The following is a 19,926-nucleotide window of genomic DNA, read 5'->3' on the forward strand; positions in this document are numbered from 1 at the left end:
AGAGAAATTTCTAAAAAGAGATGTTCTGGAGACCCATCCACATAAGTAGGCGGTGAAGTGCTAACTACCTTATATGGGATTTTGTTACGGATGTAGATCGCAACACCCCCGCAGCCCTTGCCGACTCTGTCGTTTCTTATTAATATAAAACCGGGAATGATGAAATGGGAAGATGGAAGAGAAGGTTTTAGGAATGTTTCAGATATAAGCAAGGCATCAAGGTGAGCACTATCAATTGACGCTAGAAGATCAGCATAATGGCCAGGCACACTTTGAGCATTAATGTGAGCGAGATTAAGGTTATGAGGAAACTTTGTAAAGGCTGAGGCAAGAAAGTCATGTAATGTTAAATCAGAAGACGCAGATGAATCATTGTCACCATCCAAACTATAGAAGTCGCTACGAGACGAGCAAGAGAGATAACTATCATCATCATCATCAAGAGTGTCATCCATTTATATAAAATAAACTTAAATATAAACTAAATAAAATATAAATTATACTGTAGAAAATAACATAAACAGAAATAAAAACAACAAACAATTATGCTTCAAGATAGTCTGCCAATACCACCATGCACCCACTGAGGAGAGACTGCAAGAAATTTCGCATTTACATCCACATAAACTTTCGATTTGATTCGATAGGAAAGAAGAGCGATAGGAAACCTGATAAAACTAACTTGTCGGTATATATAAAAAAAAAAAAAAAAAAGTAACAGATGACATGCGATTGGCAATAAGTGTCAATGTCAAACGGGAAATTAAGAATAAATCTTTCACTGTCATTTATCAAAAGTTTTTGCGGAAATTGAGTTAAATTGAAAGAAGTGTTCAGAGTTTTTACAAAAAAAATTAATAATATACCCACAAACAGTTATTTACAGAAGGTGAAGGTACTATCACAAGGAAATCACGATTACATAATGGTTGCCGAGACAACGTTCAACGATGCCGAGATTTCTGGCGGGTTTGTCTCTTTGGAGCAGATTCTTGGGTTCCACTGGGGCCAGGAATATCGGAACACACCGGATGAATAGAGATAAGCCGGGTTACCTCGGCAACAGTCTCGACCTTGCTTCTTGTTTTGTCTGGTAGCAAAACTACAATTTTTCCTTCTGATGACCAGCAATTCTTGACACCAAAATGATTACGGGCCATAGTAAACGCTCGATGCCTAGGCCTAGTCAGGAATTCGGAGATGGTAATGCCAGTGCCTTTCAGAGATGTTTTGTTGTCCCAAACATGACTACGGTGTTCCAATGTGGTGAATCTAACCAATACTGGACGATGTTTGGAACTAGAGGCAGTTCCCAGACGATGGCAGACTTGCAGACTGTTACTTGGCACATCAGATAAGTTCATCTGAGAACAAATAATTCTATGGACCTCATCGTGCAACTTCTCATTCTGTTTCTCACTAAGGCCATGGAGTAAAAGTACTTTTCTGCGCATGGCCATTTCATGTCGGTCTTGCCCTGTTGTCAATAGTTCAAGTTGGGACTTTATTTTGGAAAAGGCTTGCCAAATGAAGGTCTTGAACTCAGAGTACTCACGCGATAAGGAAGCCAAGTCTTTATGCACTGCGGGTCCACCAACTGAAGCCTTCGCAAGCTTCTGATCATATAGCTCCATCCGGGAGAGAAACATCTTTTGCAAGTCCTCCAAGTTATTTGCAAGTTGTGTGTCCATTATGCTTGTAAAAAAATTGGTTGTGAAATACGGTGATAGTGGGAGAATTGGAAATAATTAAATATGCAGTGAGAGCAGGTGAGCCAGGCAGACAATTTACCTAGTTTTGAGTCTGAATTGTAAACTTTTACTAATTTTTAACATAAAAAAATTTATAGTTAATGGACTTAAATAATTTACTAGTTCCAATGGTGGTTTTAAATCACCAAAACTATCAAAATATTTACAGTAATTAATATATTTAACGTAGGCTACCCAATGTGTTCCAGGATTGTCAGAACTATCTAAATTTAATATAGCACACTCAATTTTTTTTTGGTTTCCGAGGAAGAGTATCTCTCATATACACTCCGCGAAAGTAAGGAATATCAATAGCATGTTCCATTATATCTAAATTGGTTAGTGCTCGTCTGGGTAGCCGCTTTTTCAGTTTTTTGAAGGACTTAGATATAATCCTGCTCCCTTTTTATATGGTTTTATATACAAAGCCTTTCCTAAAGCAACAGATTCCATCATCTTGTTATGTCGTTTAGACTCTTCAAAGTTTTTCTGAGCTACTTTGTTATCATTTTCATATTCATTATCTACACCACTATTGCCAGCCGCTCGTGATCCTAACAACAATTTTAATCGTTCTACCAGTTCGTTGGGATCATCCCAATAAACATAATCAGTATATTTTTTTACTTTTTTCAGAAGTGGAATACCTTTTCCTTAAGGGAGACTTTCTACACTTGAAGTCATATTTTTTGAAAATTTAAATAAAGGCTTAATGACATTAATGTATTTAAAACCTTTGTTACTGTTTATAGGTTTAGATGACTCATAATTACGTCGATGTGCATTAGTATCAATTAGTAACAATTTATAATTTTGCAAGTCCTCCTCTCTGACTTTTTCTAGATCAGGTTTCCTTTTAAATAGTAACTCTCGTAAACCATCTGTCTTCTTTAAAATTCGAGTTCCTATTTTCAGAATGTTATCATTATCGAAAACACGAATATTGCCAAGCATTAGTTTTCCCCGCTCATGCCTAACTCCAAAAGGTATAGCATCCATTACTTCTGATGATGTAGACCACGACAAAGTTTGACGATTACCTGGAGAAGACGCAATAGATTTGAACGAACCTTCACTGACATTATGATCTTCAGAAGGTGTGGAAATTAAAGTTTTGTTGTAATTATTAGGAAAGTCGCTTTCAGAAACAGTGTCATTCGATTCTTCATTGGATGATAGACGATGTACTTTCATTTTTACATTTTTCCCCAACAGAGGTGACGTAATTATTTTCATTCTCAACCCACTTGTCATTATTTTTATTGGCTATCAAATTAAGCGGATCAACAATAGGTTTGAAAATTTTCTCCAGTGCCATATTATTTACGTTTTTTGTATCGTTAATCATCCCCACTTTTCTTTTAACATACATACATACATACATAAAATCATCCCTCTCGCCTCTTTCCCGGAGGGGTAGGCAGAGACTACCTCTTTCCACTTGCCACGATCTCTGCATACTTCTTTCGCTTCGTCCACATTCATAACTCTCTTCATACAAGCTCGGCGGTTTCGGGTACTTTTGACCTGACCCTTTACCAGCAGGCTTACTCTCGACTCGCAATGCCAATATCCAATGCCAATCTCAATGCAAGAAACGTCATTTGGCACTCTTGAATTTCACACTAGCGCCACATTGGGGCGAAATCGGGCGGATATTGAGTGAACTAATTAATATTGAGAATGTGTTCTGGAACTTGAGAATTCGGTACTCTTGAAGTCATTTTGACAGCTCGACATTGCGTTGAACTTGTGTTATTCTTGGATATTTATTGTGATAATCACAATAAGGAAATAGTAACTTTGTGAAAATTGCATATACATTTTACTTGTAAAAAAGTGCATACAATGGCTCGTTTGGTGTTGCAAAGTGTAATTTTCAGTGATGCCTGTAGAAAGGATTTGCGACAAACGCGTAATTTGCGTAGGATTGCTCGGTACGCCGATAAAGCACTTGCTATGAGTGATGACGAATTTAAGCGAAATTATCGTGTCACCAAGGCATTGTTCCATTATTTATATCAAGAGCTAAAACCCTTGATGCAAGCTCCTAAAAGAAGAAGTGATATCAGTACAAAATACAAGGTAATTTTGTTTTAAATTATGTGAGTAGGTACTTTGTGTTAGTTTGTGATACAAACAAGTTTGCAAAGGTACCTAATTGCTTAAATAATTGGTTTTGGTCTACAGATACTAGTAGCACTTTCATTCTATGCAACTGGCAGCTACCAACGCCTAGTAGGATGTTCACTAGGTACTCCCATGTCGCAGCAATCAGTATCTCGGGCATTGAGGGATGTGACAGCAGCATTGAATGACCCGACAATCCTGCATAAATACATAAAATTTCCTCAAACTGTTCCAGAACGCAATTTATTAAAAGAAGGTATGTAAATTGTGTTTAAGACATGACCATTTATTTTATTTGGCAGATAAATGTGTGTTAATATCTGTGTTTGTTGTAGGTTTTATGAAAAATTTCGCATTCCTGGAGTAATAGGATGCATAGATGGAACCCATGTGGCAATAGTACGTCCTGCTGAAAATTAAGAAAGATATTTTAACAGAAAACATTACCATTCAAGAAATGTATTAATAGTATGTATCCCTTTTATACATTCAGTCAGAAAAGTATCGGGAATGGATTATCTATTTATGGTTCCAAATTCAAATTTTTGTTTTTTTTGTTGTTGTTAGATTGGCACAACTGTTTTCCATTTTGGCGCGGAGTTTGAGTTGCATCTGTTGTTTACATTAAATACAGTGCTATTTTTAGTTATATCATATCTAGTGTGTATTGCTAATTTCATAATGGATAAAAACATCGAACAAAGAGTTTGTCTTAAATTTTGCATTGCCAATGGAATATCGTGTTCGGAGTCACTGAAAATGTTACAGAAGGCTTACGGTGAATCGACTTTATCAAAAACTCGTGCTTATGAGTGGTACAAAGCGTTCAAAAGCGGTCGAGATGTGATGGAAGATTTGCCTCGCTCTGGTAGGCCATCAACGTCTGCAACTGAAGTTAACATCGCAAAAGTGAAGGAAATAGTGACTGAAAATCCTCATTCAACTTTGAGAGAGATAGCCACCGAACTTTCTGTATCTCACGAGTCGATCCGTACCATTTTAACTAATAATTTGGGTATGAAACATGTTGCCGCTCGGCTAGTCCCAAAAGACCTGAATTTTTTTCAAAAACTCAATCGCATGAGAGTCGCTGAGGACATGCTAGAACGAGTCAATTCCGACCCAACATTCATGAAAAGCATTGTTACTCGTGACGAGACGTGGGTTTACGAGTTTGACATGCAAACTAGTCGACAAGCTTCGGAGTGGCGCCTTCCAACTGAACCGAAACCGAAAAAACCACGCCAAAGTCGTTCAAAAGTCAAAGTCATGTTGACTGTTTTCTTTGACTATCGCGGTGTTGTGCACTCGAAATTCTTGCCGGAAGGTCAAACGGTAAATAAGGAATATTATTTGAGTGTTATGCGGCGTTTAAGAGAGCAAATCCGACGAAAAAGGCCAGATTTGTGGAAAGAAAATTCTTGGATTTTGCACCATGATAATGCCTTCGCACAAGGCCATCATTGTGAACGAATTTTTAACCAAACACTCAACAAATACCATCGAGCAACCACCATATTCACCAGATATGGCTCCAGCCGACTTTTTTCTTTTTCCTAAACTCAAATTACCACTTCGTGGCACCCGTTTTCAATCGGTAGAAGACATAAAAGAGAATTCGCGGCGAGAACTGACCTCAATTCCGGAAACAGCGTTTAAAAAATGTTTTGATGATTGGATTATTCGTTGGCGTAAGTGTATCGTTTCTAAAGGAGCATATTTTGAAGGGGATTAAATAAATTTGGATGAATAACAAACAGTTTGTGTATTATTGATCTTTTCCTGCTACTTTCTTGACAGAGTAGTATGTTTATTACATAAATTCATAATAAGCTTATTTTATATTACAACTACTATATGTAGTGGTAATATAAAATACTAGCTGACCCGGCAAACGCTGTTTTGCCAATTATTTTTATATATTATATATTATTACGGAACCCTATTTTTTTCCAAAATAAAATATAGTCTATGTTACTTGTGGATAATGTAGCTTTCGAATGGTGAAAGAATTTTTAAAATCAGTCCAGTAGTTTTTGAGCCTATTCATTACAACCAAACAAACAAAGTTTTCCTCTTTATAATATTAGTGTAGATAAATTAATAAATTAATATAAAATAAAAATACTATATTTATTTATTTTTAATTTATTTTTGTTACAGATCTGTGACGCGGACTTAAATATATTAAGTGTAGATGCAGCATTTGGAGGTGCATCACATATAGTAGATAGTTTTATCTGTCCAATGCTTCGGGTACAACAGCGGCAGAGGTGGAAGGCAGCTCTACCATAGATAATCTAGATGTTGGCAGGTCTATCATGGCTAAAACTGCATCAGACGTGGATGGCAAGATGGAGGGGCTAGACTGTAACAGGAAAAATAAATAAAATTATTATAAAATCACTTAACTGAATTGTATTGATGAATGTCATTTTTATTTTTTAGTTCAGAGTTTAATTTTGTTAATGTTATTTTACTGATCATAGACTTAATTCATGTAATTTTAACTGTACACTATTATTTTATTAAGCGTGTTAAAATAATCTATAGTGAATGCTTAATATAATGTTTGTAAGTTAATTGACGTTGTTGTAGAAATGCAGCAGTGAAGCACCGCTTCTTCTTCACTTGCGCTTTGGAGGCGGTAGTAAACTTAGTTTTAAGTAAATTCTTGGTTTCTGAATAAACAAATTTAATTTAACTTTTCATATTATTTTACTTACATTACTTTGGGGAGAGGGGTCTACTGCTATTCCCCTTGTGCCCGTGGCAAATGAGTCCCCACCCATGACTGCCACTAGACGCTGTTCCAGCAACGACAGCTCTGGCACCACATCTATGCCACCTCTGGTGCGCCTCATGGACTGAGCCCTTTGTTGGCAGACCTTATTAAGGGATGATTTTATTTCAGTCCAATACTGAAATGCATGAAAAGGAAATCATTATGATTTAGTATATATGCATGTAACTAATATAATAAATCTGTTTTAATGCTAGCTTACCTTAGCCCCAGCCTGCCCATCTTTGATAATCCCACCCAAGGCGTTAGTGGACTCAGCGAACTCCTGCCACTTTTTTCGAGTTTCCTGTTTGGCCTGCTGCGTAAGCAGAAGGCCTCGAGCAATTCCTGGATTTTTCTCCAGGAACTCCACTAACGCTGCCATTTGGTATTGTGTGGGTCTGTTTGCCATTTCTGTAATAGTATGATACAGCATTACTAATATTTTTTTGCTTGAAGATCACTTGTGTACTAGTGACAATCGTTTTATAATAAATAAAAGTATCAAAAACTTTAATAAGTGAAAAAATTACTTACCTTATGAGCGCCAAACTAAAACTTCTAAACCACAGTTTTAAACAGTGTTGCCAACGACGTATCAAGCTCCCCACTAAAATCGACCTCTAAAACCACTAGAAATCCACTAAAAAAAGTCGGACCATCAAAAAAAAACACTAAATTTTCCATTAACTTTATTTCTGTTGTGTCGAAATTAGCATGAATGATGTCGCTGTTGGCGGATTAAGCGGCAAATATTAGATATTCAAATTAATCAGAATAAATAAATTGTTATAAGTTTAGTTACAATTAAATAAAAATAAATGATGTTTAAAATAAATGTTTAAAACAATTCGTTACGATCATAAATTATAGTAAGTGGTTGACAATAAAAAGTAACAAAGCCCATTTGTTGTCGAATTCTCAGAGACATAAAGTATGAAATGAAATGTTGTGGTTTCTGGCCTGGATGCCGGTCCTCCTGAGCGTTGTACTCACTACTAAATTGAAGGTTGGCAAATTATTGATTGATAAGTCTAGAAATTGAACTCCAACAACGATACGACTGGATTTTATAGGCGTTATTCCAACAATTTAAAAAAAAAAAACAAAATTCTTAAATTCCACTAGATAAATCCACTAGCCACTAAAACTCATATATGTCCGCTAAAAGGCAAGTCAAAACCACCAGATTTAGTGGAAATTCCACTAAGTTGGCAACACTGGTTTTAAAATGTTATTTTATTGTTTTGTTTATTGTGAACTTTACATATAGGCACAGGAAAATACTCATACAGCCAAATACGCCGTTTGAAACATTTAATTTGATTATTTTTTGCCTTAAAGTTATTTATTAGTAAGAAATAAGCATTGTTAATAAAAATATCATTTAAAATTAATTATTTACTTGAAAATTACTTAAATTTAATATTGTTTATCAAAGTTTTCATTCATTAATTCGTTCTATTTCTGTCGTAGACATGGTGATGTATGTCACTGTCATATTGACGTATAGTGGAATTGCCAAGGAAAACACAATAATGACACAATCGCAATACCAACTCAATCTCAAGATTAATGATTTCAAGAGTACCAAACTAAATTGCGATTGGAATTGGATTGCGACAGAATTGAGATTGAGATTGAGTTCGAGAGTAAGCCTGCAGGACGTCCTTAATTTGATCAAGATACGTTCGTCTAGGTCTTCCCACTCCGACCTTTCCCTCCACACTCTCCTTGTATATCTGCTTAGTCAACCTGCTTTCATTCATCCTCTCCACATGACCGAACCATCTTAACATACCCTTTTCTATTCCTGTAACTACATCTTCTTTCACATCACAACATTCCCTTATCACGCTGTTCCTTATCCTGTCACTCAATTTCACACCCATCATACTCCTTAACGCTCTCATTTCCACTGCATTTATTCTGCTTTCATGCTTCTTTTGCCATACCCAACTTTCACTCCCATACATTAATGTCGGGACCAACACGCCCCTGTGCACAGCCAGTCGAGCCTTTTTGGATAGTTTCTGACTGCTCATAAAGGCATGCAAAGCTCCATTCACCATGTTCCCCGCGTTCACTCTCCTTTCAATATCACTATCATACTTGCCATCTGATGTAAACTTTGATCCTAGATATACAAACTCTTTCACTTGCTCCACTTTTTCTCCTCCAATCAAAATATTACATGCTGTCATTTCTTTCTCCATTTCAAAAACCAGTGTTTTAATTTTACTTACGTTCACTTTCATTCCCTTCTCCTTTAAAGCCTCATGCATACAGTTTACCATCTCCTGTAACTCCTCCGCCGATGACGCCAGTATAACCTGATCGTCGGCATAGAGCAGACATTTGACGAGTAACTCATTCATCCTTAATCCACTTTCAGACTCTTTCAAATCTGTCAAACAGCTATCCATAAATAGGTTGAACAGCCACGGTGACGCAACACATCCTTGCCTAACGCCTTTCTCAATCTTAAACCACTCAGTGTGCGCTCCGTTTATCCTGACACAAGCACTCGAATCCTCATATAAGGATTTCAGTGCTCGTATTAAGAGACTGCTCACCCCATGCATAGAAAGTGCTGACCACAATTCATTCCTCTCAACTCTGTCATAGGCCTTTTCCAGATCTACGAATGTGCAATAGACTTTTTGACTCTTGGCCAAAAACTTTTCGGCTATGCACCGCAAGGAAAAGACCTGATCAGTACATCCCATTCCCTTTCGAAATCCCGCTTGAGCATCCCATATTTTGTCATCAGTTTCATTCCTGACTCTATTAATCAATACCTTAGCATACAATTTGCCGACGACGCTAAGCAGGCTTATACCACGATAATTTTTGCAGTCCAGCTGTGACCCTTTTCCTTTGTAAAGTGGCACGATAACAGCCTTACACCAATCTTTTGGTACTCGGCCGCTTCTCCAACACAAATTGAAAAGGCAGTACAACTGACTAGCTACTACGCCTTTTCCTGCTTTAAGCATCTCGACCGACACTCTATCACACCCAGCAGCCTTTCCCGCTTTCATACTCTTAAGTGCTTCCACAATTTCTTTTAACAGCTGCTGCTGACTTAACTATTTGTTTTTTAAATGTTTTTTCCATTTTACTGCTTGATATTGTGTTCAGTCGCAGATCACACTTTAAAGTGACCCTACATTATCACTACATATATTAAGTATGTTAATCTAAAACTATAAAAGTGTCAAATGCTGACCTATAACATCCTTTGTTTTTATCACAATCCTTATTAATAACAAGATAACTAAAAGGCTTTTTCCAAACTTTTGAACACATTTCACGAAATTGATTCCATGACATATCAGACCCAACATGCTCATCATAAACATGTTTCAAATTAATGTCATCTTGTTTGAATAATACAATCAAATTGGAATTGTCTCTCACTAGTTGTTTAGGTATTTTTGTATATGTTTGATTAATATAAAAACAATCAATTTTCTTATGTCGACCCATAGCAAAATAATCTCTAATGCTGTTCTGATTTTCGCAAGCTACATCATCAAATATTATAATAGAATCAGGTAGCGCTTCGTGAGGACTCAAAATTTCACAATTGTGATTGTATTTATGAAAGGTTGTACCAGAAACCATGTTCATAACTTTCTCTAAAAATAAGTATTTTGCTTGATATAAAGATTTTGAATAAATATATAAGTTACAAAATCGCGGACCATCTGTATGTAACAATAAACTTATTGCTAAGTTGGTTTTTCCACAATTTGATGGACCACAAACGATACAACGTATTGTGTTCGGCAGAAGGTTTCCGTGTCGTTTTGGTTCTTGTGATGAAGCAGGACAAATACAATCTAATTTTAGCGAGTCTTTTTGTTTCACAAATTTCATTTCAAATTATTAGCATATGCTTAAACTCGTCTGCAGTACTCAACGAATTTGAGCGAAATGAATTTACGTTTAACGAATAAACACGTTTTATAATTTAACATGTAAAATCTTGTTGGTAGAACAGGAATCAGGAAAGTACAACAAAATAATGTTTGATGGTTAGAATGAATCATGTGTAAAAAGTGTGTTCGGTGTGTGATCTTTCCACGAGCTCGCGGGTGATTCTTATCAATTTTATAATTGATTCAGGTGAGTGCATTCGACTAATGTTTTGTGTTTAGAATGAATCGAATTTTGTTTATTGGGAATTCTGGGACACAAAAGTGTCCCAGAATTCCCAAATTTGGAAAAATACCCTCATCAATACATTCATTAAATATAAAAGCTAGATCAGATGCAATAATGTCTATGATTTGACTTATGATACTAACAGACATACCTCAATGGTCTTCAGACTTTTTCAAATTAAGTTGTTTGAACGCCTTTAATATATTATCAGAGTTAACATATTTAAATTTAAAGACAGATTTTTTGGGAGTTGTGGTTTCAGCGCGCAATGTACAAGAGTCAACGTCAGAAGTTAGCTCCACAGGGATTTTTGCAAAGAAATTATCAAAAGCATTTACTATGTCCTGAGTTTCAGAAATACTTTTGTTACCGGATGATATTTGTTTAATACTGTCTCTATCTTTGATTTTGCCAGATTCTTTATTAATAATGTTCCATGTTTCTGGAGGTGATCTGGTTGGTGCGTTGTTTATTTTACTACTTATGTGAAAAGACTTGGCTTGCCTGCAAACTTTTTTAAATAATTTTGAATATTTTTTGACATATTCTACAAAACTAGGGTCAAAATTGTATTGTTTCTGGGCATATAAGTCATATAACTTATTCCTACTCTTGTGAATACCTAATGTAGCCCATTCACTGAACTGTAATCTATTACGAATATTGACTTGTTTCTGCTTGAACCTTTTTGAGTATTCAGCAGAAATCATATTAAATAAATTGTTATAATGTTCATTAGGATTATTTCCAGAATATGTTAAAGTATTTAATTGATTTGCAATGTTTATTTTAAATTTTCTTATGTTTTTGGAAGAAAGAGTTCTACACATAATTTTATCATTATTTAAATTGTTTAAGGACTCTTTCTCAAAGGTAACATATTGACCGGTGTGATCCGAGGGCAATTTGTGAATAATTGATTTCCGTACGAATATAAAGATTATTACAAAAAAAATTATCCAGACACTTGGCAGATGTAGATGTTATTCGGGTTGGTTCAAAAAAAATATACTCTAAATTATAAGATTTAAACAAATTAATAAATTGTATACTAGCAGTTGATTTAACTAAAATGTCAATGTTAAAATCACCACAAATAATTAATTTTTTATTACATTTTGAGGTAACATGTAACACTTGATCCATTATTTTTAAAAATTGTTTAAATTCACTGTTTGGGGGTGTACAGTACACACAAACAATTATATGATGATCTAGCTCGGCACAGGTCACTTCGGCACACCGCTCAACCGAAAGTCTGGTTATGTCTGTTCGCTCTTTACAGCGAAGACCGCATTTGATAAATATCATAGACCCACCTCTAATTGCAGACTTTCTGTTTAAGCAGCTCACAATATTATAATTGTTTAGGCTGAACATCATCTCCCCCTCCATGAGCCAATGCTCAGTCAAACATAAAATGTCCACATTTAATTCTTCTAAAACTAGTTGTACTTCTAATTCTTTGCCGGGAAGACCTTGTATATTTTGATGGATAATTCTTAACCCTCGAGGGTTTCCCGTTGTCTGAGTGTGCAGTTTAAATTAACTGTCAAGTCAACAAAGTTACCATCACACAGAGTTGGCAATTCTGTAGTCAACTTATAATTAATATTTCGCTTACAATGTAAACTCGTCCAAAAATTAATATTACTAGCTACCAATGTAGTAATTTTGTTCTTATGGTATCTGGATAGAAATATTCTATCATTGGTCTTAAAACAATCACCTATGAAATTGTTTGTGTCAAAAAACATTTGTCACTGTGACGACATGTCAACGAATGCATAAAATTATTGAGTAGGTGAATGTTTTTATTAAGTTTTGGAGACTGGCAACTCATATATGGAATAGCACACAAAATTATTTGGTTAACTTTTAATTTATTCAAAGATTCAAAACAGTTAATTATATCTTTCCTGCCAATTTTAAAACTATCACCAATTAATATTACTATGGTGGATTTATTATTTAAATTTACATTATTAATTCTCTCAATAATTTGGGTAAAAGATGCATTTGGCATGCAGTAATTTATAAAAGACTGATTTAGGGTATCACAAAAATATTTACCCATATTGCTACCAATATCGTCTGAAAATAGCACTGTATTATAATTATAATGAGGTTTACAGGGTTCAGAGTTGGAATAAGTATCAAGCAAATTACCGGCACTGGGAGTGGGTGAAAGCTTTTTATTCCCCTTCTTTAAGAATAGATTATTTTTCTACCTTTGAGTCGCTTCTGGAATCGGTTTGTTCAGACTATGCTCATCATCTGATCCTTGGGGATTTTAACACGTGCCTTTTGAAGGGAAATTCTAGAACTTCTAAATTACTTAATATTGTCAAGTCGGTTAATTTTTCTATTCTCCCATCTGGGCCAACACACTTCACAGAACATGGACCTACCTTACTTGACTTGATAATCACCTCCTCAGAAAAGCTTGTCGCCAGTCATGGTCAAATACCGGCCCCGGGGTTTTCTAATAATGACTTAATTTATGTCTCTTACAAGCTTCTGTATACTCTCATTCCCTTGTATTCGGTGATATCAATACTAACCTCTTACTCGACACCTCTTCTTCTTGTAAACTTCGTGATATTGTTGACTCCTTCAATCTTTCGGTTCTTCCTTTTAATGACACTCACATCAATAAGGACTCCCCTGACACCTGGCTTGACCACATATTTACCTCATCACTCGATAATATCATGCTTCATGGTCAGCATCCTGCTCCAGCATTTTCTCGACATGATATCATCTACGCTTCTTACAAGATTCACACCACTATGATTAAGGCAAAGTCAGTTTTAATGCGCAACTTTGCTGGGCTGGATATTGAAGCGCTGCTTACTGATGCTGCTGGCACTGACTGGGATGCCATATTAGCTGCTGATACCGTGGAATACAAGGTTAGCCTTCTAAATAACTCAATTGTTTCTCTTTTTGATTGTCATGCTCCATTCCGTCGTGTAAAAATTAAACGACCTCCTTGTCCGTGGATGACCAGGGGAGTGCGCATGGCCATGGCAAAACGTAATCGAGCGTTCTTAAAATTTAAACGTGATCGTTCTGATGACAATTGGGATATATTTAAGAGGGCACGAAATCTTTGTAATCGTATGGTGAGGTCCGCGAAACGTCGATATTTCCATGAAAGCATATCGAATTCTTCTCCTGCTGATGTGTGGAAGTTCCTTAAATGCCAAGGTGTAGGTAAGGGTAATTCCAAGGTATTCAATTCCTCCTTTTCTCTAGATGAGATAAATGATCATTTTACTTCCACTACTTCTCTGGATCCTTCCTCTAGGTTGCAAACTATTTCCTATTTAAACTCCTTACCTTGTTTGCTACCTGACACGTTTACCTTTTCTACAGTGACCATTGAAGACGTAAAAAAAATTGTCCTTTCAATAAAAACAAAAGCCATGGGGATCGATGGAATTAATCTCCGCATGATTCTTCTTCTTTTGGACTTCATTCTTCCGGATCTCACTCACATCATTAACTATTCCCTTAGTTCAGGTGTATTCCCTTCCTTAAGGCGGAAGGCATTTGTGATTCTTCTACCTAAAACTAACAATCCTGGCAGTTTAAATCATTATCGTCCTATATCTATTCTTCCATTTTTCTCTAAAATTCTTGAAGCAGTAGTGTATTCTCAACTATCCTCTCTTGTTCTTCAAATGGACTGCTCAGTGAATTTCAATCGGGATTCCGCCCGGGATACAGCACGGGTACTGCGTTGTTGAAGGTGACTGAGGACATCAGAAATGGCATGGAGCACGGCAAGGTGACCATCTTTGTACTTATTAATTTCTCCAATGCTTTTAATACGGTAGATTACGATGTTCTCCTTGCTTTACTTGCTCGCCTTAATATCTCTCCAGTGGTTCTCGATTGGTTCGCCTCTTATCTTTGTGGCCGACAGCAAGCAGTCTGTGTTGAGCAAAATATCTCAAGTTGGCGTGACCTTGTTTCTGGCGTTCCCCAAGGTGGTATATTGTCCCCTCTCCTGTTCTCCATCTTCATCAACTCTCTTACTTTACTCCTTTCTTCTTCTTTTCATCTATACGCAGACGACCTGCAACTCTACCACTCATGCGATTGTGAGTGTATTGACTCCTCGGTTGCGCTCATTAACAGGGATCTTAGCATTATTGCAGACTGGTCGACTAAGTACGGAGTAGTTGTAAACCCGGGTAAATGCCAGGCTATAATTATAGGAAGCTCCCGACAAATTTATCTATAATCCCGTTTTTTCCAATCCCAATTTATAATTTATAATCCCGTTAAATTTAATGATGCTACGATCCCTTACTGCCCCAGCGTAAAAGACCGTGGACTGCAGATCGATTCAACTTTTAGCTGGGTTCCTCATGTCACTGAGGTCTGCCGTAAAGTAACTGGTATGCTTCGTTCTCTTTATAGACTAAAGAACTTCCTTCCTCTGAGAACCAAAATCTCCCTCGTCCAATCCTTAGTCATTCCTACTATAGATTATGCCGACGTGTGTTACTGCGATCTTACTCAAGTCCTTCTTATTAAACTCAACAGATTAGCCAACAACTATTCGCTTTATTTTTAATATCCGTAAATACGATCATTTTTCTTCTTTTCGTTCGCAGTTATCATGGCTTCCTATTCCTGAACGTCGTCGCAAAGCCAGAATTCTTTGTTTGTTGTACTCTCTACTCAATGATGCTCACTCTCCTCTTTACTTAAAATCTAAATTCCCGCTTCTGAGTTCCGCCCATTCCCGTTCTCTACGCTCTGCAGACAACCTGACTCTGCGTACTCCTCTGTTCCGGTCTACTTTTTTGGAGAAATCTTTCCAGGTTCAGGCTGTGAGGCTCTGGAATGCTCTTCCTGAAATGATTAGGAGAGCTCCTAGTCGCTCTGCGTTCAAACATGCTGTGAAGGGGTTCTTTCTTCGGCAGATTAATGATGGGTCATCCTAATTATATATTCTTGGAAATAAGACCAGAAGTGATTTTTTTAAAAAGACAATTTTAATAAACTAAAGGAATTAAACAATTTCTTACAAAACAAGTTAAGTTTAACCAAGACAATTACTTTTTAAAAACTACCCGACCAAATTACTATGTTTCTTTCAAAACGATTTAATAACCATAATAACGACTTCTAGATCAAAATAGACATAACTCATTAATTAATCGTGAATCGCAACGTGTTTAAAATCAAAATCTAAACGGACAGAGTAACGACCGCGCGAGACGAGTGTTGCTCAGCGACTGCGTGCGGCGCCGACGATACGCCACCCTTTATAGTCACTTTTGGTCTCTCATCCAATACGGCCTTTCCTGACAGGAGTCTGTCCTCGGGCTCCCTTCTCAAGCTTCTTCATCCAAGATTGGCATGGAGGGGTCCTCGCTGCCAGACGGTGTGCTGAGCGGCGTAGGAGATCCTTGCGCCAACCTCTGTGTCCCGTATGTACTAGGTTGGGGTTCATCAGCATCGGGTACCGCAGACTCCTCGCTCTCGTGGTCTGCCTCTGCACAGACGAAAACAACAGCACAAAAACATGTTCCTTTTTTTAAACATCTAAAAATAATAAGTAGCTGCAATACTATAAACTCCCAACCTATGCACAATGGATATAAAACAAACTGATATCTGTACTGATCACCCGGGGCAGTTCCCGTCGGGGGAGTGCCGCCTCACGACTCGCTAGAGATCTACGCGCACTTACGTGAGACATAACTTTGCGTGTGTGAATCAGTTCCACATAAAAGCATGTTTCAACCCAAACCATCAACATGAATCATTAAATCATCATTTTTAATTAATAATAGGCAGTATAGTCAAAACAATAGTTAACACAACACAACACATTGACACAACTTGTCAGAGGCCACCGCATGGCCCTGCAAGTACCAGAGCTCCAGGACCACATGTCTGAGCGACTCCAAGACAGTGTCCGAGCTCAAAAACCAAGCATGTTCCTTAAACCAGAATATCCATTCCAGGAATTAAAGACAGCATTCCAGGACACTGAACACACTTTATTCTGGAAATGCTATCCGTCAGCCTAGATAGCTTATCTAAGTACACGGACTTCAAGAAAGAGGCTATCCAGACAGCAAGATAAACACAACCATCCATTGCACTCACTACATGGAGCACAAACATTGTTACCTACCCAAAACGATAACTAAATAAACGCTTTCTAAAATCACTGATCTTTAAAACAGACAGAGGCCCCGGCACAGGCTTGTCTCCAAAAAAAATAATATTTCACACAAGATCTATGGTAAGCCGAAATAATTAAATTCACTCACCGCTAAATAAAGCAGAACAGACATCAGGAGTCCATTCTCCGTGCCACGGCATCATATATTGTCTGCGTCGACTTGCCATATGAGCCGGCCAACAGCTGGAGCTCGTAGTGCCCTTGAGGCAGGATCTTCACCACACGATAAGGCCCTCGCATGCAGAAGTCCAACTTCCCCGTTGCTTGAGCCTGTTTTCTCACAAAAACAAATGAGTTTAATTCAAAGCCACGAGGTGCTTTGCGACCTTTATTCACATACTTATCTTGAGCCTCCTGGTTTGAGCGAAGACGTTCAGACACTCGTTGACGACTCATCTCCCTTAGAGCTTCCCTGTTTGGACTGGAACCCTCAATAGCCACATCACTTCGGATGAGTGGCGTTGCCGCATCAATACCAACCTTATCGTGACTCGGCCTTACCTGACCTTCACTAATTGTCCGTCCCAGGTATTCTATTTCTGTTGCGAAAACGAACACTTCAAGTTTATCAAAAAAACCGGCGTTTGTTAACGTTTCAAGAACATTCCGCAGTAAAATAAGACCTTGAACTACTGTCATGTCCGATTTACATTCAACTCGCGTAAGCCGCTGATAGTTCTTGGTACGAACATACCTAACACCATCCCTATTTAAAACATCTGTGCCCAATATAACCGGAGTGTTCATGTATTGAGACGGCACAATAAATAAATCTACCTCGAGAGTCAAGCCATCAAACTCAATTGGTAACCGGACATAAGATGTACTTTCTACCTCCTGACTACCCAATCCTTTTAATATTCTAAATGCAGGTTTAACCGAACAGTTAAAATGCTTCAACAAAGATGATGACATGAGCGATATAGTCGAACCACTATCTATCAAAATATCTACAGGAACATTTTGGATAACCGCCACTACGACGTCGCTTTTTGTAGAAGTAACCAAAGCATATCAAAAATTTACCGTATCCTTGTTCGTTGCTTCAGACCTCTGTTTGGCCAAACAAGTTTCAACACTATGACCGGATTTCTTACAGAACGAACAGGGTTCAGACCTAGTCGGCACAAAAGTAGGTTTTGAAGACGGGCTCGTGGTAGCAGTCAGTTTACCTGATCCGTTTTAGAACGCTTAAAACAATTAGCCTGTCTGTGTCCTAGCTGACCACACGAAAAGCATTTAATATCACTATTACTTCTTTTCCGTGATGAATCCGTAGTTTGCTTATTCTGGGTGGCATTAAATGAAACTGATCGAGAGGAACTCTTTGTTAAACTAACCGGCTTAACATAAATCGAGAAAAATTCTATCAAGTCATTTGGCATCAGTTCCGCATTAGTTGCCGCTGCGCGAATATTGGGGTTGCTAATTCCGCGTATAATTATGGCTGAAATTAACTCATCACTAAGGCCTCGCACAATACGTAAGCGAAGTAAAGCACGACGCGCATAATCCGCATATGTAGGGTACTTACCAGTTGGTATTAATGACCTCAGCTAAAATATTCGCGATATCAGGTGTTTTTGGGCATAACGGCTTGAATTCTTTTTTGAACTTTGTCCAGGAACGGTCACTTGATACCCACTCGTTTAACAACGAGCGTGCATCACCTTTAAGGCAATTACCGATACGCGAAAGGCATAGTCACTCCATTTATTACATGATTTTGCGCGATCTACCTCCGCACATCAATCGTCAAAATTATGTAAATTTGGATCGAAATTGGAAATATAAAAATGTTGACTCGACCTACCCGCATAGTTAATAGAAAGAATCGCGTCTACAATGCGGTCCATAACAGATGAATGTTCCAGCGTCGATCGAGTGGTATTCGAAATACGTCCTGAATGACGTGGCGATCTAGTTCCAGAACGTGGACGACGATCATGATTGTCGGTGAGCGTCATTCGCCAATCCCGTGATTGTCTCCTACTTCTATCGCGAGGAGGCGACGGTTCCCTATCTCATGTTCGCGACACACGTCTGCTTGGTGAAACTAACATACGCGTGGACCGAGTTGGCGATGGCCGCCGTTTACGTGAACGTAACGGTGGTACGGAAGGTGTTCGCTGGGATCGCGAAGAAACCCTAACCTGATCTTCTAATGCTTTGAGACGGGTCAATAAAGTTTCCATCTCGGAAGATCGATCACGGTACCTATCATGCCGGCTGTGACTATTGCGTCGATCACGGTCATGACGCGGGCTACGACTATCACGACAACGACTCACATTACGATCAGACCCGTGTTCTGGCATTCTAACAAACAACGATTCAAACAAAAGCCAATAATTTAAACACTTGTACAAAAAAATACACCACACAAAAAATGTAAAAAGTAAGTCACAAAAATAAATCACCAATAAGTAATAACAAAAAAAGACTTACCGAAAACGACGACAACAGCATACATACAAAACAATCGCACTCGTTATGATAAATACCGTGTAGGGTAGATTAATAGTTGTAAAAACAAAACGAACTAAAACCAGTGAAATAAATTATGTGGGCTAGAGAGATCTATTCCACTTCTGATCTTGGAAATAAGACCAGAAGTGATTTTTTTAAAAAGACAATTTTAATAATCTAAAGGAATTAAACAATTTCTTACAAATCAAGTTAAGTTTAACCAAGACAATTACTTTTTAAAAACTACCCGACCAAATTACTATGTTTCTTACAAAACGATTTAATAACCAAAATAACGACTTCTAGATCAAAATAGACATAACTCATTAATTAATTAGCGACAAAACTAAATAATTAACAAAATAATGAAAACAATAACGCAACGTGTTTAAAATGAAAATCTA

The 19,926-nt window shown here is 37.4% G+C and overlaps 2 protein-coding genes and 1 pseudogene across 2 annotated transcripts; 1 reads left to right on the top strand and 2 right to left on the bottom strand.

Annotated features, from left to right (window-relative positions):
- Positions 1 to 944: 944 nt before the first annotated feature.
- LOC132904156 (uncharacterized) lies at positions 945 to 1,691 on the bottom strand. The gene has a single exon (XM_060954073.1). It carries the CDS (start codon positions 1,689 to 1,691, stop codon positions 945 to 947), a length of 747 nt encoding a protein of 248 aa, XP_060810056.1.
- Positions 1,692 to 3,296: 1,605 nt separating this feature from the next.
- On the top strand, positions 3,297 to 6,186 carry LOC132904291 (putative nuclease HARBI1; annotated as a pseudogene).
- Positions 6,187 to 6,244: 58 nt separating this feature from the next.
- Positions 6,245 to 7,191, bottom strand: LOC132904157 (uncharacterized). Its single transcript, XM_060954074.1, has 3 exons — positions 6,887 to 7,191; positions 6,613 to 6,802; positions 6,245 to 6,249 (listed from the first exon to the last, which is right to left on the bottom strand). The coding sequence occupies exons 1-3, from the start codon at positions 7,097 to 7,099 to the stop codon at positions 6,245 to 6,247; spliced, it is 408 nt and encodes a 135-aa protein (XP_060810057.1). The 5' UTR covers positions 7,100 to 7,191.
- Positions 7,192 to 19,926: the final 12,735 nt, after the last annotated feature.

The sequence above is a fragment of the Amyelois transitella genome, chromosome W, assembly GCF_032362555.1.
Source record: "Amyelois transitella isolate CPQ chromosome W, ilAmyTran1.1, whole genome shotgun sequence".
Classification (NCBI taxonomy): domain Eukaryota; kingdom Metazoa; phylum Arthropoda; class Insecta; order Lepidoptera; family Pyralidae; genus Amyelois; species Amyelois transitella.